The 20546-nt window shown below is 48.8% G+C and overlaps 1 protein-coding gene across 3 annotated transcripts in view; it reads left to right on the forward strand.

Annotated features, from left to right (window-relative positions):
* COL27A1 (collagen type XXVII alpha 1 chain) overlaps positions 1–20546 on the forward strand; it is a 255228-nt gene that overhangs the window by 215054 nt on the left and 19628 nt on the right. For all 3 annotated transcript variants that reach the window (XM_034793733.1, XM_034793734.1, XM_034793735.1), the window contains 14 exons: positions 1747–1791; positions 2503–2610; positions 8060–8113; positions 9310–9363; positions 10360–10413; positions 11488–11595; positions 13698–13751; positions 14117–14224; positions 15257–15310; positions 15475–15528; positions 16085–16138; positions 17261–17314; positions 19154–19261; positions 19962–20015. In XM_034793733.1, the coding sequence (XP_034649624.1) occupies positions 1747–1791; positions 2503–2610; positions 8060–8113; positions 9310–9363; positions 10360–10413; positions 11488–11595; positions 13698–13751; positions 14117–14224; positions 15257–15310; positions 15475–15528; positions 16085–16138; positions 17261–17314; positions 19154–19261; positions 19962–20015 (963 nt within the window). The remainder of the gene's footprint in view (positions 1–1746; positions 1792–2502; positions 2611–8059; positions 8114–9309; positions 9364–10359; positions 10414–11487; positions 11596–13697; positions 13752–14116; positions 14225–15256; positions 15311–15474; positions 15529–16084; positions 16139–17260; positions 17315–19153; positions 19262–19961; positions 20016–20546) is intronic.

Below are 20546 nucleotides of genomic sequence, written 5' to 3' on the forward strand. Positions count from 1 at the left end.
GGACACTTCTCCCATTCCACATAAGGGACTGAGACCGTCAGAAGTTTTTTGATGAATAAGCAATGCAAGGGACACCCCAGGGTAGCCAATAGCAGCGTAGTGAGGGCACTCACCTGGCACGTGGAGGACCTGCTGGCACCTGATTTGCAGCAGGGACTAGAGCCGAGGTCTCCCACAGCCCAGGTGAGTGACCTAACCACCAGGGTATTGCTAGTGGGGGGCAGTCTCTCTCACTCCCGCGTTCTCATTGTGACCAGCTCTTGCATCCTGGACCTGAGAAACCTTCCTCGACCGAAGTTCTGTCAAATCTGGTACCTTCCTGCAAGCAGTTTTGGTTTTGATGAATCCATATTTTCAGATGGAAACCTTTTGGTCAAAAAATTTCCAACCCCCTGGAGGTCTCCTGTGCCTGAAATCCCGCCTGTGGCAGCAAGAGGTACTGCACTCTGCAGTATGCCAGCCACACCTCTCTAATTGTGGCATTAGCCTCTCCGTATTGGCCACTATTGCCCACCCACCCCTATGGCTTCGGATCAGCCTTCTGGAGTTCGTGCTCTCAACTTTAAGCACCCAAGTATGACCACTTTGGTCAAAACTCATATGGCATCTGGGCTGCCAGACCTCTTGAGGGCGCCGGAGTTTGTGGGACATTGTGCATTTTGGCTGACTCGGGTTCCCTGTCCCACTGCACCACAAAAGTAGGCATTGGGGTATGCGTGACAGACTCTCTCTCCAGCTACCTTGGAGTCTCAAGGGAAAGGCATAGAACTGGGATCTCGGAGCCCTTCAGTTCCAATTTCACCTCTGCAGAGTGCAAGTCGCTAGAATGCAGATTGCTGGTTGATTCAATTCACACAGTGAGAAACTGTCTTTAAATTCGATTTTACTGTTCAGACTCCTTTACAATGTGTAAATGGAGGCCGTGCCGCACAGCAGAATGCAGCCGCTTCCCATTTCAGCTGCTCAACTGAACACGTTCTGATCACTTGTTGCCCCTGAGAAGTTTTGCAGGTTGGGAGAGGAGTAATGAAGACAGTTCACACACTCTGACGCCCATTTCAAATACCGCAGGTCGAAGCTGTGGTGTCCCCTCAATATACGGAGTATATTTTTCAGCAATAAAGTTAGACATTTCCATCCTGCATCCTTAGTTCGGTTTGGCCTGAGCCAGTGCTTTTCTCTCCCTCCTTGGTTACAATGGGCCCTGCAGCACATGAGCTGCAGGCAGGGATTCTGTGGGGTTATTTCAGTTCAGTCCCACGTGAGCAAAGCATAAGCACATGTTCCCTGCTCCTGATTTTCCAGACCCAGCAAGACACTTCAGTGCACACGCGTCTCCCCTGGGGAGAGGATGAGAGAACCACGAACATGTGACCATTGTGTGATCACGTTACTTAATGCACTGCTGCAAGGTGCTGAGATATTACAGTGATGAATGAAGTATAAGAACCTGTAGAGACTAGAAGTTTTGTGTTCAATAGGATTAACGAGTGAATAGATACCCTCATCTCCTTGCAAACATAGGCCCCGGGACGTGGCATTTATCAAAGGCTCTGTGGTTGTGGGAGACGTTCTTTATGTTGATGGCAGACCGCTGCAGGGGCCCCACCTGAAATAAAGTGTGTGTGTTCTGTTTGCATTATGGAAAAGCTGAGTGCATTCCCTCTCTTTGAGACAGGTGGTCCCTGGGCGTAGATGGGAGCATCTCACCTTCTACTATTAAGCAATACAAACTCTTTGTTTCAGGGGAGACTGGGAGACCCAGGTCCCAGAGGGCTTCCGGGACTGCTGGTAAGTAGAAGATGGATAGCTGTGTGCTAATGCAGTTACGCCCCCTTCTGGTCTCCAGTCGTGTGACACTGATGGAGCTGGAAAGATGCACATCCACACCCCTCCAGAGAGTGATTTGTTCCCATCTTTGGGCTGAGCGCTGCCCGATGTAAAATGATTTGGTGGTCTCAGGCCAGCTCTCAGTGGGTGTGTGTCCCAAGCCACCCGGTGACAGAATGGGTATGGAGACTTCACCACCCTCACACCCACAGAAGGGACCCCTCTAGCTCAGGGTGAGGTGCGCTGGATCATAGTGTGAGGCAAACCTGCCTGGCTTATGGCCAGTCTGTTTGTATTCTGCAGAAGGGGTCTGGGTGATGCATTCTACAGGTTTTGTGTCTCCAGCATCCTTGACCGTAGCAAAACATCTAACTTTAAAACTCTTCTTTTGTAAAAGGGGGGGAGGTGGAGTCCCACGATTAGGTATTCGGCGAACATGCCTTTGTGAGCTACAACGTTATAAATACTTCTGGGGGCTCTGATGGAGCCATTATAAACCATACGAATGATTTTTTTTTTAATCACTTCAGGCACTATATTTACCTCTCAGCTCTTGGGTGCAGTAGCTGACTATTGGAACTCAAGCGCCACCTGATGTGTGTGAGATTCATAGAGTAGCTCTTCCCACTTACGTGCATAGATAGATGCATAACTCTTCTTTCCTTTGCACAGGGGCCTCCAGGCATTCAAGGGCCAGATGGCATCAGCGGTAAGCCTGGTGTGCCAGGAGAGAAGGGGCCTGCTGGACTGAGTGGGGCTGCAGGACCGGCTGGATACCCAGTAAGTACAGATTCTGATTTCTTTGACTGATGTGTAAGGTGAGAATGACACCATCAGTCTCCGCTCCACTTGTAAGTGGGATTAGAGACGTGCTCCATGAGCTGATAGGTGTTATCAAAGCTTAAATGCTGAAGAGGTCTCCTCTTCTCCGGCTCCATTGCTTCATTGTGTGAGTTATGTACTGCATGGCTACAGATCTGCCGAGTGCCTTACCCCACCCCCTAGTTACCCCTAATCGGATACATAACCTGTGTTCCCATTCCTAAACTCTGCAGCACTGAGTCTCTTATGAGACAAAGATTTGGGAGACCCTAATAAAATCCAGGTTTGATGGTATATGCACCAACACCCTTCCCCCGCCCTCTCCAGCTGGGCATGCCAAGGGACATCCATGCAGTGGTTCTGAAACTTTATTGAGGTGACCCACCAAGTGCATTTAGTCTTTTGGGGGGACCCACCATTGAGAGAGAATGAAAACTACCACTTGCTAGGAGGAATCATACCTGGCTGGGGAATGCTATTTAAAGTGCAGGAACCCTCTGACTCCAATCCCCCTGCTTGGCGCTCTCTCCCGACCCTGTCCCCCTCCTGCTGCCCCTCTCTCCCCGTGGCTGGGCTGCAGTAACTACCAGGCTGGCTGGCCACTTGGTGGTTCCGGCTGTTTCCTCCACACTGCTGCTGTCCAGATCTTGCTCCCCATGCCGCTGCCTGCTGCCCCAGCCAAGTGGAAGTGAGTGCATGGAGCAGAGCACTTCTGGGGCACGCACAGGGCAGGCAGTGATGCGGGCAGTGACAGCCGACCAGGGGCGGCTCTATGTATTTTGCCACCTGAAGCACGGCAGTCAGGCAGCCTTCAGCGGCATGCCTGTGGGAGGTCCGCTGGTAACGCGGATTCGGCGGCATGCCTGTGGGAGGTCCGCCAGTCCCACACCTTTGGTGTACCAGCCGTCGAATTGCCGTTGAAACCGCGGGACCAGCGGACCTCCTGCAGGCATGCCGCCAAAGGCAGCCTGACTGCTGCCCTCATGGCGACCGGCAGGCCACCCCAGGCACGCTCTTGATGTGCTGGTGCCTGCAGCCGACCCCCACTCGGTCCTTCTCACAACCCACTGGTGGGTCAGACCCCACCGTTTTAATGGAACCAATGGTTCATGTCTCAGGTGGGGCTCCAAGTGCAAGATTAAAAGATAAAAATGCTCAAAAATGGTGACAGATTTGGGGAGCCCAACTTTTGAGGGGGCCTGATTTCCAGAGGGCAGGTGCTCGGCACTGTCTGAGAAGCAGGCCCTCTTCAGGGGTATCAAGTGGCCCCCCCACCCCCAAATAACTAGTCGCTCTTGAAAATCTTGGGCAAAATAACTTCAGCTCTCCAAGACAGGGTTACTCACAATCGGCGTGCGACAGCCTCTGTCTCCCTTACGCTCCGCTGTGCATACGAGATGGGCAGAGTGGATCCCTGTAATCCAGCACCTTGCCTTGTATTCGCTGCTCGTGCCTCTGGGAGCCCATTGCAACAGCAGGAGGCTCCCCTGAGGCACTTCTTAGTTCACAGTCGTAACACGGAACCTCCTCCAGCTCTTTGTAAATGGGCCAGATTTTCAACCTTTAGGCCCAGGGAGATTCATAGATTCATAGATTCATAGATTATAGGACTGGAAGGGACCTCGAGAGGTCATCGAGTCCAGTCCCCTGCCCGCATGGCAGGACCAAATACTGTCTAGACCATCCCTGATAGACATTTATCTAACCTACTCTTAAATATCTCCAGAGACGGAGATTCCACAACCTCCCTAGGCAATTTATTCCAGTGTTTAACCACCCTGACAGTTAGGAACTTTTTCCTAATGTCCAACCTAGACCTCCCTTGCTGCAGTTTAAACCCATTGTTTCTGGTTCTATCCTTAGAGGCTAAGGTGAACAAGTTCTCTCCCTCCTCCTTATGACACCCTTTTAGATACCTGAAAACTGCTATCCTGTCCCCTCTCAGTCTTCTCTTTTCCAAACTAAACAAACCCAGTTCTTTCAGCCTTCCTTCATAGGTCATGTTCTCAAGACCTTTAATCATTCTTGTTGCTCTTCTTTGGACCCTTTCCAATTTCTCCACATCTTTTTTAAAATGCGGCGCCCAGAACTGGACACAATACTCCAGCTGAGGCCTAACCAGAGCAGAGTAGAGCGGAAGAATGACTTCTCGTGTCTTGCTCACAACACACCTGTTAATGCATCCCAGAATCATGTTTGCTTTTTTTGCAACAGCATCACACTGTTGACTCATATTTAGCTTGTGGTCCACTATAACCCCTAGATCCCTTTCTGCCGTACTCCTTCCTAGACAGTCTTTTCCCATTCTGTATGTGTGAAATTGATTTTTCCTTCCTAAGTGGAGCACTTTGCATTTGTCTTTGTTAAACTTCATCCTGTTTAACTCAGACCATTTCTCCAATTTGTCCAGATCATTTTGAATTATGACCCTGTCCTCCAAAGTAGTTGCAATCCCTCCCAGTTTGGTATCATCCGCAAACTTAATAAGCGTACTTTCTATGCCAATATCTAAGTCGTTGATGAAGATATTGAACAGAGCCGGTCCCAAAACAGACCCCTGCGGGACCCCACTCGTTACGCCTTTCCAGCAGGATTGGGAACCATTAACAACAACTCTCTGAGTACGGTTATCCAGCCAGTTATGCACCCACCTTATAGTAGCCCCATCTAATTTGTATTTGCCTAGTTTATCGATAAGAATATCATGCGAGACCGTATCAAATGCCTTACTAAAGTCTAGGTATACCACATCCACCGCTTCACCCTTATCCACAAGGCTCGTTATCCTATCAAAGAAAGCTATCAGATTGGTTTGACATGATTTGTTCTTCACAAATCCATGCTGGCTGTTCCCTATCACCTTACCACCTTCCAAGTGTTTGCAGATGATTTCCTTAATTACTTGCTCCATTATCTTCCCTGGCACAGAAGTTAAACTAACTGGTCTGTAGTTACCTGGGTTGTTTTTATTTCCCTTTTTATAGATGGGCACTATATTTGCCCTTTTCCAGTCTTCTGGAATCTCTCCCGTCTCCCATGACTTTCCAAAGATAATAGCTAGAGGCTCAGATACCTCCTCTATTAGCTCCTTGAGTATTCTAGGATGCATTTCATCAGGCCCGGGTGACTTGCAGGCGTCTAACTTTTCTAAGTGATTTTTAACTTGTTCTTTTTTTATTTGATCCGCTAAACCTACCCCCTTCCCATTAGCATTCACTATGTTAGGCATTCCTTCAGACTTCTCGGTGAAGACCGAAACAAAGAAGTCATTAAGCATCTCTGCCATTTCCAAGTTTCCTGTTACTGTTTCTCCCTCTTCACTAAGCAGTGGGCCTACCCTGTCTTTGGTCTTCCTCTTGCTTCTAATGTATTGATAAAAAGTCTTCTTGTTTCCTTTTATTCCCGTAGCTAGTTTGAGCTCATTTTGTGCCTTTGCCTTTCTAATCTTGCCCCTGCATTCCTGTGTTGTTTGCCTATATTCATCCTTTGTAATCTGTCCTAGTTTCCATTTTTTATATGACTCCTTTTTATTTTTTAGATCGTGCAAGATCTCGTGGTTAAGCCAAGGTGGTCTTTTGCCACATTTTCTATCTTTCCTAACCAGCGGAATAGCTTGCTTTTGGGCCCTTAATAGTGTCCCTTTGAAAAACTGCCAACTCTCCTCAGTTGTTTTTCCCCTCAGTCTTGATTCCCATGGGACCTTACCTATCAGCTCTCTGAGCTTCCCAAAATCTGCCTTCCTGAAATCCATTTTCTCTATTTTGCTGTTTTCCCTTCTACCCTTCCTTAGAATTGCAAACTATGATTTCATGATGACTTTCACCCAGGCTGCCTTCTACTTTCACATTCTCAACGAGTTCCTCCCTATTTGTTAAAATCAAGTCTAGAACAGCTTCCCCCCTAGTAGCTTTTTCAACCTTCTGAAATAAAAAGTTGTCTGCAATGCAGTCCAAGAATTTGTTGGATAGTCTGTGCCCCGCTGTGTTATTCTCCCAACATATATCCGGATAGTTGAAGTCCCCCATCACCACCAAATCTTGGGCTTTGGATGATTTTGTTAGTTGCTTGAAAAAAGCCTCATCCACCTCTTCCACCTGGTTAGGTGGCCTGTAGTAGACTCCTAGCATGACATCTCCCTTGTTTTTTGCCCCTTTAAGCCTAACCCAGAGACTCTCAACACTTCCGTCTCCTATGTCCATCTCTACCTCAGTCCAAGTGTGTACATTTTTAATATATAAGGCAACACCTCCTCCCTTTTTCCCCTGTCTATCCTTCCTGAGCAAGCTGTACCCATCCACACCAACATTCCAATCATGTGTATTATCCCACCAAGTTTCAGTGATGCCAACAATGTCATAGTTGTATTTATTTATTAGCACTTCCAGTTCTTCCTGCTTATTCCCCATACTTCTCGCATTTGTATATAGGCATCTAAGATACTGGTTTGATCTTTCCTCCCAGTTTTGTCCTGACTCTCCTTTCTCTCTGACAATATAGCCCACACTCCCTCTCATTTCCGACCCATCTCCCCAGTCTCCATGTTCCCCACTTACCTGTGGGCTTTGCTCACCTGTCCCCGTCGAACCTAGTTTAAAGCCCTCCTCACTAGGTTAGCCAGTCTGTGTCCGAATAGGGTCTTTCCTCTCCTCAAAAGGTGAACGCCATCTCTGCCTAGCAGTCCTTCCTCGAATAGCATCCCGTGGTCTAGGAAGCCAAAGCCCTCCTGGCGACACCATCTTCGCAGCCAGGCATTCACCTCCATGATGCATCTGTCTCTGCCCGGGCCCCTACCTTTGACAGGAAGAATTGAGGAGAACACCACCTGCGCTCCAAACTCCTTCACCCGTACTCCCAGAGCCCTGTAGTCACTCTTGATCCACTCAGTGTCACACCACGCAGTATCATTTGTGCCCACATGGATGAGTAGCATGGGGTAATAGTCAGAGGGCTGGATAATCCTCGACAATGCCTCCGTAACGTCTCGGATACGGGCCCCCGGCAGGCAGCATACCTCCCGAGATGAAATGTCAGGGCGACAGATGGGCGCCTCCGTCCCCCTCAGCAGAGGGGGGAGGGGTCTGTGATAGGCATTTCTGGCAGCCAGGTTGGAAACGTCGTCCATCAGGGACTCCGTGTACCCACAGATCCCGTAGCTTGATGTTTACCTCCTTTGTCAGCCTACCTTGTGCTTTCAGTCGGGGTTACTGGGTGTGCCGGGTGTCGCAGTGATGTTTTCCTAGTCAGTTGTGACAAGCAGCGGGAGCTTGCCAGAGGCAGGAGCCCAGGATCCAGTGGGAGAGAGTCAATGGTGATACACGAGCCGTAAGACTGGCTCATCTTACGTTGGGGGTTGGCAGGGACTCTCCAGATTAGGACACGATTGCTAATTCGAGTCATGCTCTTACAGGGCCAGGAAGGGCCAGCTGGGCCAGAAGGGCCTTTGGGGGAGAAAGGAGAGAAGGTAAGGAGGTGAAAGGGGCCCCGGATTCCAGATCTGTGCAGGTGCATGGGATGCAGTGTTACAGATTGAGCACTGTGCCTGCATGAGTCTGAGTTCATTAATAAAGGACGTGTGCAGAGAGGAGTGGTGAATCCACCCCCCCCCCCCACACACACACACACACGTTTGTCGTTCAAATCCTTGCGGGCGGGTGGGGAAAAAACGCATCGTGTGTGAGTGGGGAACAAGACGCAGTGTGTGGGTGAGTGGATGCGGGGAACAAGACACGGCGGGTGGGTGGGGAACCAGACACGGCGGGTGGGTGGGGAAGAAGATGCAGTGGGTGGGTGGGGAAGAAGACGCAGTGGATGGGGAACAAGACGCAGTGTGTGGGTGGGTGGATGGGGAACAAGATGCAGTGGGTGTGTGGGGAGCAAGACACAGCGGGTGGGTGGGTGGATGGGGAACAAGACGCAGTGCATCTCCACAGAATCCTTACACGTTAGAATTATTCTTCCCATGGCAAACAGATTGTGGTCGTCTTTGGGAGTCGGAGGCTGGAATCCCCACTTAGGGAGAACGGTGCATTGTGCCCAATGGGTAAAGTGAGAGCGTTAGGGGGACAGAAGGAGGTTGAGCTATAGCACCCACACATCTTCCCGCGTCCCCTGCAGCCTCACTCCGGTAACACTGATAACTTTGCCCCTTTGCTTCTCATGGACGTACCCATGTGCAATGAGCTCACATGGACCAGTAGCTCTCCCTCTGGAGCACTCACCCCTCTGCCCTCCTCTCGAGTATTGCGTCCCAACCCCGGTCACTTTTGAGTCCAGATCGCCTGCTTGTTGCCCCAGATCTCCTGAGCCTGTTGCTTTCCTCCAGCAGCCCTGATTATGCCCCAAATGAGTGCTATTCCTTCTTATTAATGGGGGATACCTGCCCAGGGTTGAGACGCACTAATGCACACCCCCCAAGCCCTCCTCCCCCCATTATTTGGGGAGGGGGTGAGAATACTAACATGGAGAAATGTAGGTAGGAGCATCAGCTACAATGAGGAGTAAAACCCTGCAAACTCTTCCAGCACATCTGTGCTCAGACGTTACAGCTTGGTGATGCTAAGTTCAGACCATGGTACTGCAAAAGCTTGAAGGATGGAGACTCTTTGGTGCAAATCCACACTAAGATTAGTTGTTCTGTTGCATGTCCTGTTTCTTTAGGGTGAAGTGGGAGAGCTGGGAGAAGCTGGCATCAGAGGCCTGGATGGAGAGCAGGTATGGTGGTAATTTATTTTATTAATGGAAATATCCCATCTCCTAGAACTGGAAGGGACCTTGAAAGGTCATTGAGTCCAGCCCCCTGCCTTCACTAGCAGGACTAAGTACTGATTTTGCCCCAGATCCCTAAGTGGCCCCCTAAAGGATTGAACTCACAACCCTGGGTTTAGCAGGCCAATGCTCAAACCACTGAGCTATCCCTCCCCCCCGTAGCTCTTATATAGCACTTTTCATCCGTAGATCCCAAAGGATCATTATCCCCATTTTATGAAGAGGAAGACTGAGGCACAGAGCAGTGCAGTGACTTGCCCAAGGTCACCCAGCAGGCCAGTAGCAGAGCTGGAACTAGAACCCAGGTCTTCTGAATTTCGGTCCAGTGCTCAATCCACTAGGCAACACTGATAAATAGCTCAGGAAATCATGTCCTCTGTCCCCTTTTTAAAGTCCCTCTCTCTGGACTTTTCAATCCCCCTTCCCCTGGGCTTCCAGCTGCCGGGAGAAGTTTGAGGGCTGCTTGTTCCGAAGGAAAGCTGTGAAAGTCAAGACTTTCTTGTCATCTTAGTTATTGGAGTTGAGTAGTAGTGCTGCCCCAGGGCAGCCTTCAGCCAAATAATGTCTGCAAGGCAGGATTTGGTGTAATCTGCTGGTGAGTGTGTTGCAGGTCCCACTCAGAGTCTGTAACAGCCCCAGCTGAGGAGTTGTGGCTCTTTAGTTCAAGCGTTTAGCTCTGGAGTCCCCAGTTCAGTCCCTGGTATGTCAGCCAAGATGGCTTCCATCACCGTGGCAACCTGCCCCAGAGAAAAGCAATTGGGGATATTCACCTATAACTCCCATGGGCGTCCTCTCTAGATTTTCATCTACTGGGCCCACCACGGAGCCCTGCTCTTGTTCTAGCAGCGCTGAGTCGCAGGTGTGTTGCTATTCAGTGTATGCTACCAAAGGGTACATAAACTCTTTAAAACATTTACAAGCTGATCTATTTTCCTGCCGTAGGGTTCCCCGGGACTCCCTGGAGTGGAAGGTCAGCCTGGGTCCAAAGGGGAGCAGGTCAGTACTGAAGATGCATTCGAAAACCAGGTTTTAGGAAGCTGAAATCCTTGAGGTAACTGGATTCCTGCCCTGGATTTGTGGGCAGAAGCCTGGAGAAAATTCCCCTGTGGTGCTTTGGAACTCGAGTTGCCCTGGCACATGTAGCTGCAGGAATCCCTGTGCTCCCATACATGCTTTTATGCTCATTCTGTGTCTGTGGTTCTAGACCGTACAGAAATGGGAACTTAAAGGGAGGCCTTAACCTGCAATTAATAATCAGGCATTTAAAAAAAAATCATCCTTATCTGTGTGACTAACAACTGCTTAGGCTGTTGCAAATGAAAGAGCCCTCACTTAGTTCCCTTTTCATGCCGTGCTCTGCTTGCACAATGGAAACACACCAGTGAGTTCTGACAGATTTTCCATTCTGCATACAGAGCGGCACCGGCAGCTCTACCACACTCATGCTTTCCAAGGCCAGTTGGCACGCTTGTAGGGTTTGGAATAAACAGCCAAGCCTCCCAGTTTTTGTGGTTCATCCGTCATTATCGTCAGTGCTCATGGGCGAGATTTTCAGAAGCGTCTAAAGGAGTTAGGTGCCCAGTTCTCATAGATTTTTCCAGTGGGAGTTGGGCACCTAACTCCTTCAGTGCAGGTGCCTGGGGAGAGAGTGTTCAGCCGACAGAAGACGGCAGCCTCCGGCAGCTGTAGTTTTCCTTTGTTATCATTCATGTACTGTTTTGTGCCTGGTAAATAATCACTGTTCTCCAGAATCCACCCTCCCCAGGCAGCCTCAGCAGTTAGCCGCCTTGTTCTCCCATTGTGGTTCAGGGAAGGACCATCACCCTTCAGGAAACCCCAGTCCGCATGTCTAAGTTCCTCTTCTTGGGAATTTTCCTCTGTTTGTTGTTACAAATTATAGCAAGTGTCTGCTGGATTGGAAACCCACCAGCCTTACCCCCTGCTTTCCAGATGTCAGGATCTATCTGCTTGCTGAGGCATTAGTGATTTATATTGACAATAAGCAGATATCCAGAACACAGCTGGTAAGGTCGGCTGGCTAATAATACTTATCTTCTTCCTCCTTTCCAGGGAGAGGCAGGAATCCCAGGGGCTCCAGGTGTCAATGGAGGCTCTGGGGAGCCAGGAGAGGACGGGCCGAAGGGACACCCTGGGAGACCTGGGGAACTAGGAAAAGAGGTACACCTCAGGCATCCTCTGACAGGTGGCCCACCACCATGGTAGCCATGTCACTGTAACCCCCTAGAGAAGGCTGCAGTTGTGATCCTTGACGCGAGTGGGGAGCAAGGTTGAGCAACCAGGGAGAAATGATTTGGATGGCTGGATTATTAGACCCAGCTAAACAGAGGGCTCTGAGATGGGCTTGGGGAGGTCTTGTCAGGGAGAGGGTGGCATGGTCTCATAGGTCTTCAGCTGGGGACCAGCACTGGCCATCTCCACCAGCTTATTTTCCTATATATTTCCTGCTCCTTTCAGGACAGGATGTTACTTGCGGTGGTAGCAAGCAGAGCTTTGACCCAGGAAAGGAAGAAGAGCTAGAGACATCATGAAGTCCACTAGGAACTTTGCTACTGCCCTTGACTTTAAATGGAAGGCGCTCAGATCCTACCGTGATGGATGGCAGTACAAGTAACGTCTGGTGTGGCACTAGGAACAGGGCTCATCCATGTTAGGTTAGATGAACGTCAGAGAGAAATTGATTGGAAAATGTTTTTTTTTTTTTCTGTTGGCAATTTTGATTTCTCACCAGAAACCTTTTTTTTCCCCTGAAAAATCATTTTGGCTGAAAACAGGAAGGGTGGGGGGGGGTTCAGCCAAAAGAGAATTAGATTTTCAGTTTTCCAACCCAAACTCTATTTTATTTTAATTTTTTTTAAGGAAATTTTACACTTTCTGTGAAAATTCCCATAGTGAAAACCCAATTTTCCATTTAAAATGGAAAATTTGGGACCGGCTATACCCAGTGATGGGTATTTGGGATTTGTCCTTGGGTTTCTGAACTTCCCAGTATGGCAACCTTCTCCACTGGCTCGTGAGGGGCCAAGGCCATGTAAGATTCTGCACCAGCCCCCTCTGCTCCCATCTCCTGCTTGCTTCGGAGTAGGCTGAGCAATTTCAAACCATTTCACCTTGGTAGCCACTCTGCATCTGCTGTGTAATATCAGAACCACTACCCTGCCCATCCCGAGGCCCAGTAATGCTACAAATGAGTCTAAAGAAACTGCCCCAGCTCTAAAACTCTGTTACAAACCACTGGAATTCCATCATGCGGCAACGACAGAGCTGGCAGATCTCCCTGCCAGGGCCAAGGGACAGAAGATGCTACTTGGATGTGCTAATAACTCCTGCTGGTGCTGGTCGAAATTACACATGTGCAGTGCATGCAAAATAGACTCAAGTGTTGTCCTGGGGACTTTGGGATAGAAGGAAGCCTGGCTTCTAGGTAAACACATAGATTCATATCAATAGATTATAAGGCAAGAAGAGACCATTGTGATCATCAAGTCTGACCTCCTGCAAAACACACCCCCATAAGACCTCCTTGAATTAATTCCTGTTTGAACTGGAGCAGATCTTTTAGAAAAAAAAACATCAGATCTTGATTTAAAAATGTCTGGGGAAGGAGAATCCACCATGCTCCTTGATAAGTTGTTCAAATAGTTAAATACCCCCATTGTTCTTTGTGCATCTTATTTCCAGTCTGAAGTTGTCTAGGTTCAGCTTTCAGTCATTGGATCTTGTCATGCCCCATTAATTCACCCGACGTCCCTATGACTATAAGGGCTGATATAAAGAGGACTGTGATTAATTGTTCTCCATGTCCATTGAAGGTAGGACAAGAAGTAATTGGCTTAGTCCGTAGCAAAGGAGATTTAGATTAAGTGTCTGGAAAAACTCTCTAACCATGAGTGATTAAGTTCTGCACTAGTCTTCCGAGGAAGGTTGTGGAATCCCCATCATTGGAGGTTATTAAGAACAGGTTGGCCATACGCCTCTTCGAGATGGTCTAGGTTTACTTGGTCCTGCCTCAGCGCATGGGGGCTGGGTCTTGATGACTTCTTGAGATCCCTTCCAGCCCTACATTTCTATGTCTGTGGTGCCTACAACACCTTCACCAGAATTCATATCACAGGCTGAAGAATATTTTGCTGTAGCAATGGAGTATCAGTGTAAGAGGCCTCAATCTTCAGGGACTGATGAGCATCGAGAGAACACACCTAGTGCAGAACATGGGTGCTCGCAGAACTGGGGCTAAAGAGTTTGCTTCTCCTTCTTTGCAGGGTGACATCGGGGAGCCCGGAGATATGGGGGAGCCCGGGCCCAGGGGCAAAAAGGTGGGGCAATCTCTTCTTTTATGTTTTCCCTTTGAGAACCTACATTGCCACTCGTGCCCTGCTCAGCCCCTGTTTCTCTCACACACCTTAGTAAAGTATCTATTGGTCCCCAGATGAGATGCTGGAGAGGTGCCACTGGTGGGCTGTAGTTTTAAAGACTGAGATTTACGAATAAAGCCGGGATTCTTATAATCCTCTTTCTTGTGTGTTAATGATGTAGGGCCATGTGCTTGGCACCCAAGATGAGTTTAAAACATGCATTAAGTGTTAATTTAGATGCCATTTAATTGTTGGCTCATTTAATTGCAGTTGATTTTACTCATTCAGGTCTTTGTAATAACACATCTGTTTTCACTAATGGACAGGGTGACCCCGGCCCCAGGGGCCCTCTTGGAATGCCTGGACCAGGTGCCGTTATGGGAGAAACTGGTGGAAAGGGGCTTAAAGGAGAGAAGGGGCAAGAAGGTTTACTGGCAAGTACAGCGATTACCTCTCTCTCCATGTGGGTCGATGGGCCCTGGCAGGAACCCCAGGATTTCCCAGGAGGGTGGGAGTTTAGGTCTAGCTGTTGCTTGGCCACCCAGCAGGAAACCAGAGGTTTGCCAAGGACCATGCAAAACATTCCCAGGGAAATTGGAAAACCTCCAAAATTGGAGATGTTTGTCATGTTTTGGTTTCATCAAATTAGTCCAATTTGGGGGTGAGGGGATAGAGCTGGGGGAAAGCTTGCACCTCCCCCGACCCCCCCAAAAAATACATGCATTTGTGAGCAAAAATGGGCTATTTTAACACACATTTTCCTCTTTTTGACCAAAATGAGATGGTGTCAGGGCTTTTCAAATTAGAAAGTTCATTCTGACAGAGCAGTTTTCACACTGACATGTTCAAGATGCTGACGTTATGCGCGGCTTTGTGCCAAAACTATCAGCAGGCAAAAAGTCCACATTCTGAGCCAGAGGGTCACTTGACACACAACCATGAGCACGTCTCCATGGGGCTTCTCCTTTATGTGCCTTTAAGTCTCAGCACTAATTTTTGAGTCTCTCTCTCTGTAGCTATTTGAGTTCCTAGTGTGTCTTACTGAGAGAAAAAACTGGTCTGTCAGTATCCATGCATGTTTCTTGCTCCCAGTTTAGAATATCTTGTCTGTGAGTGTCTCTCTCTCCTCTATCCATGTGTGTTCTTGGGGTTGCCCGTTAGGGTAATTATTGGGTTTGCGTCTGTGCCCTGTCGCCCATGTTGACATTATCCATTAGTCTGTCACTCTCCAGGCAATTGCTTGGTTCCCTGTGAACCTATTGGGATGAGATTTCAGCCTTTGGTGGGTTTTCCCTGTGGCGCATTTATCTGCAGGTTCTGTCGCAGTGACAGTTGGCTCGAATGCAGTTGCCGCTGTACAGGGCATTTTAGATTAATGCTGGATTCAGCAGCCAGGTCAAGCTCCGGTCTCAGTTTTCAGAGCTCTGTCAGGGTTCTAATAAGTAACACTTCCCTTCCTTCCACAGGGCCAGGTCGGTGTGATTGGGGTTGCAGGACCTGCTGGAGCTAGAGGACGAATTGTATGTTAACTTGTATTATTCCTCCTTTCTTTGCTGGTTGCAAGGTCTCTGATGTAGAAATCTGGGGGTCATGCATGTTACTTGACCGTCAGATGGCAACTGGCTCCTCTGTGTAAGGCATGGCTATTTTGAATGGATGTGACCTATTTTTTCCTTCATGACAGGGTGAAGCAGGCATCCTAGGTCCACCCGGGTTAGCTGGCCCTGAGGGAGAGAAGGTACTGAAAAGAAGCGATAAAGTCTGACATAGCCGTACCCACCTCCACCCCATTGTGATAAGGAGCTTTACGAGGTGGGAGAGGTGGCATTTCCGAAAGGCATTGGAGAGCTGTGCGTGGTTTGGTGACCAGCAGAACTGCTTTCCTGGGATCTGAGAGGGCTTAGACAACCATAAAGAGGGCTCCTCTTGTGACACAGAGAAGCCAGTGAAATTTAAGAACGGAAAGCTCCCCTTCCTCTGTTTATTCATTTCGCGAGCCCTGATTTCTAGCCCTGGGATACCAGGAAAAGCTACCAGTGAGTTGAAGTATGAAGGGAGGATCCCCTCCTCCAATGCAGTTTGCTGCAAGAAAGAGGCAGTTACCAGCTCAGCATACCCGATGGAGAGAGATTTTCAATGGCAGGCTTGTAACGCAGGCTGCCTGTGCCAGAGATCAATCCGCGTCCCTTTGGGTTTGGTGATCAAAGGGGAGAGGGCCGGGGCAGCTCCACAAAGGTCTTAGTGGCCTAGGTTCCAGAGGGCAGGATAAGAACTATTCCATTATTTTTCCCCAGGGGGATCCAGGACCAAGTGGACTGATTGGCCCAGCTGGTGTGGCTGGATTGGAGGTAATTGTCACTGGCGTCCTGCAGAACCCCAGTGTGCAGTCTAAGGCACACCTCACGGTCGCCCTCTGAAATGAAAACTAGAAGAGTTCCCCCTGCCCAGACCAGGCCAGGACTTTCAGAAGTGACTAGTAATTTTTGGATGTTTCAGTTCTTGGGTGGCCAACTTGGGCACTGGACTCTGAAAACCGGGCCCCTTTCCTTTACGGTGTCTCAAGTCGGGCAACACAAAGCAGTAGGCCCTTCTGAAACTCTGTTCCCCATACTTCAGTCATGTTCGTTTCCCCAGTCGTCATCTTACAGACACTAGTGCTGGGACACTGTATTTTACAAGAGCACTGTAACGGGCTGGCCTGACATCCCTGGAGACAGATACCCTCTCTTTATTCATAGAATCATAGACTATCAGGGTTGGAAGGGACCTCAGGAGGTATCTAGTCCATCCCCCTGCTCAAAGCAGGACCAACACCAACTAAATCATCCCATATTTATTCCCATATTTGTCCATGAGACTGATACAATAAATGGATAGCAGCTGTGCAAGCCCTTCATCATCGTGCTTCTCTCAGGGAGCATCTGTGAGAGAAACAGGGCAATTTTTTTCCCATGGGCTATTCAGTGCTTGACCTGCAGTGAAGGTGTAGTGGCATGGACCCCAGTGGAAGCCAACAACCTGAGTACATACCCGTAGTCCCTAGTGTGCTTGTACTGGGTCACCTAGCCAGCACTGCCATATGCCCACTAACGCTAGCTTAAAGCCTATTCGGGTGTGCCCACCCCCACTGCAATCACACCTTCATTTGGGGTGTAGACCTTGAGACTACCAGCCAAGGTACCAGTCTACATGGCGCTATGCTTGCTAGTATCCTAATAAGAGATACCAATGAATGCATCAAACTGGTGAGAGTCAGATTCATGTTAATAATAATATAACATATGGAGATATACCTATCTCCTAGAACTGGAAGGAACTCTGAAAGGGCATCAAGTCTAGCCCCCTGCCTTCACTAGCAGGACCAAGTACTGACTTTGCCCCAGATGGCCCCCTCAAGGATTGAGCCAATGCTCAAACCACTGAGCTCTCTCTCCCCCCATTTAACATTTAATTCTTAAATGTCACTGCAGGGAGTCCCTGGGGAAGATGGAAGAAAAGGAGAGCGAGGCAAGCCAGGGCCTGCCGTAAGTACTAAGTCCTGCTCCGGAGCAGAGATTGGGGAGTGTTCAGAGATCAGCTCTGGTGTCATTCAAAGAAGTCCTGGCAGTTTTTAAGGCGACTCTTTTAACCTGGCTCTTTAATACTTTATTCTCGTCCTGATTTCTTTTCTTACGTTGTAGTTTAATGGTTTGTTCGGTAGGGAAGAAGGTGCTGCTGTATGGAACCAGCTCTTATCAGGCCTGTCCCAGCTCTTGAGGGCAACAAACCCGGCTGGACTCTCACGGCAGCAGGCTTCGTTGCCTCTTCATTTCCACCTAGGCTGTAAACAGCCTTTCCACAAGCTACTTGGGGATTTTTCTTCTAGTCCTGGGTGAAATCGGAGCACCTCTGAAACTGGGGCAAGATGGAAACTAACTTTTTCAAACCTCAGGGGTGCTTCCAGGTTTGGGTTAGGGTTCAGGTCAGTTCTGAAGCATCCCCGTGTCCCACCCTAGGAGGCTTAGGGCTGAGGCATATAGAAGTTGTCTAGTCTCCAATGCAAAATGAAAAGTCATTGCAATGTTCTGCTTGCTCTAACTGAAATAATCTGCTCCCGCCGATGCTAACTGTATTACGGGACCAGAGAAATTGGCCCAGCCTAGCATCCCTGACTTTTTGGTGCTTCAGAATCTAGATCCAAACAGGACATTAATGTCCCAGGTCGAGACTAAACGGTTGTGTTTATGGTAATGCCACTATGCAATTGCTCTGCGAAGGGGCATTGTGAAAATGTGAATGAATAGCCAGGAAGGGATCCCTTCAGGTAAATACTTTCCAATCAAGTCCTTATTTCCTTGATTTCTGCAGAACTATAATCCGCTAAAAGCATTTTAAATATGGTTGCCAATAAGACACGTGCCAAAGTGCTGCTGTAATGGTGCAATTAGTTACCAGTGTCTGTTGTCGAACACACACAATACATTTTGTTTCATTTTTGCTGTCGTAGAACAAGGAGGCTTGAATTGTTGGGATCTGAAAGGTCACCAGAAATGCACATCGCAGATAGCCCAGTGCCCAGACAGCAGTGCCGTATTCTTAAAAGCGCTCACTGTCCTCTTCAGTTCAAATGAAAAAGGGCAGATAACCACTCCGCTTCCTTTCATGCACTGTATGATAAAGGCTGCACCCGATGACATTTAATGATTGCAAAGGTGACATTTACAAAGCACTGCAGATGTACCAATGATGCTGTGCAGTTTAATTGAAGAAATCAATCTCGGTCCGGGTTCTGGGTTTCCCATTGTCTAGGATGGCAACTCATCTCTCCATGACGACGAATGGTTTTTTTAGTTCAATAAATTCCATTTGCAAAGAGAAGAGAGGAAGTGACATAAACCGTATCAAATACAAGAAAGCTTAAAAGATTTCTGAGAAATGCTGCTTAGACCTTTACAACAACAAAAACCCCAGCTAGGCTAGAGTTGGACATCCGTGAGCAACAAGGCGAATTTGTGGTTTCCAGAATATGTCCAGTTCACAGAGAGACCTGGCTCTGAGGTGTGAAGTTCCAATCCTGACCGAGATCCACCGCTGACCACCCTCATAGTTGAGTGAAGTGTGGATCGTGGTCCAGTTAGGTGAATCCCGATGGGCCCTCAATTATCTGCCGCTGTTTTGCAAGCCGTTTGTGGGTTTTATCAAATCGTTCTCCAGGAGCTCTCGCTTTTGACATTTCCACAACCACGCTCTGAAGGACGAGACGGTGGAGACCAGTGGTGTCTCCTCTCCGCTCTCTCATGTGGTGTCACCGGGTTGGGTCAGGTTGGTGAGGCTATGAATTAAGTCCATAAAGCGGCTGCATCTCTCTTTTCTATGCACTCTAGGGTGCAGCAGGCTCCAGGGGTGAAAGTGGGAGCCAAGGACTCAAGGGCTTTGGCGGGCCTGACGGACCCAAAGGAGATGCAGGGGGAAAAGGAGAGACTGGCCATCAGGTAACCTTATCCACCCCCCCACCACCACCTTTGCAAGACGATTCCCCTCACTGCACCCTCTCTCAGTGCTTGAGCGCCTAAAGACCCACACATTTTGCTTAGCTCCCTTCGCCCCAACCCCAAAAGGAAGATGCATGTAACGGGCACACACCCTGGGTTGCTTTAGTGCAGGATGGATTTGATCTCTGAGTTCTATCCTGGGCTGTATGGGCAAAGTGTCCTCATCTCTTGCCTGGGCTTTGAGCTATGATGCGAGTTGGTTGCTGACAGCCCTCCCATGTGCATCTTTGGAGGTGACGTGTGCAAACCCTATTATTTGTGGACGTCGCTAGCAGTCAGGATAACGATCTGCCATGGTAGCTATCAAGACAGAAGTCCAAGCATCAAACAAATACATTAATAACCTTGTGCTGCTCTGTGACTTTCCGTTCCAGAGCACAAAATGATTGATATGGATGAATTAAGCCTTATAACTCCCCTTTGAGGTGGGAGGTATTATCCCCATTTTACAGATGGGTAAACTGAGGCACCGAGCGCCTGCATGAGTTGCCAAAGGTCACTCAGTAACTGGTCAGTGGCAGAACTGGGAAGAGAGCCCAGAGCTCCTGACTCCCAAGTATTTTTAATCACTAGACTGCCTTTCCTCTGTTTCACCTGAAGCTAATGTCAATTGTGTTTTTCCCCCGCCCAATGAATTCAGGGTTCCTGTGGGCCACCTGGAGAAGTGGGAGCAGCAGGGCTAAGTGGCGTTGAAGTAAGTGGGCCTCTTTACTGCTTTTTCAGCAAATATGGAGCTTGTGGTTTGTGGCTGCCCTCATGGTGAGCCTGTGATCAGAAGTATGATCAGGGTTTGGGCGTGGTGAGGGAAGACGGCTGGGACAATGTTTCAGAATAGTTAGGTGAATGGCCGAGTATGAACGACATTAAAGATCTGGATGATGGGATGGATTGCACCCTCAGCAAGTTCGCGGATGACACTAAGCTGGGGGGAAAGGTAGATATGCTGGAGGGTAGGGATAGGCGTCCAGAGTGACCTAGATAAATTGGAGGATTGGGCCAAAAGAAATCTGATGAGGTTCAACAAGGACAAGTGCAGAGTCCTGCACTTAGGAAGGAAGAATCCCATGCACTGCTACAGGCTGGGGACTGACTGGCTAAGTGGCAGTTCTGCAGAAAAGGACCTGGGGATTACAGTGGACGAGAAGCTGGATATGAGTCAGCAGTGTGCCCTTGTTGCTGAGAAGGCTAATGGCAAATTGGGCTGCATTAGTAGGAGCATTGCCAG

The sequence above is a fragment of the Trachemys scripta genome, chromosome 17 (genome assembly GCF_013100865.1).
Source record: "Trachemys scripta elegans isolate TJP31775 chromosome 17, CAS_Tse_1.0, whole genome shotgun sequence".
Taxonomy (NCBI): domain Eukaryota; kingdom Metazoa; phylum Chordata; order Testudines; family Emydidae; genus Trachemys; species Trachemys scripta.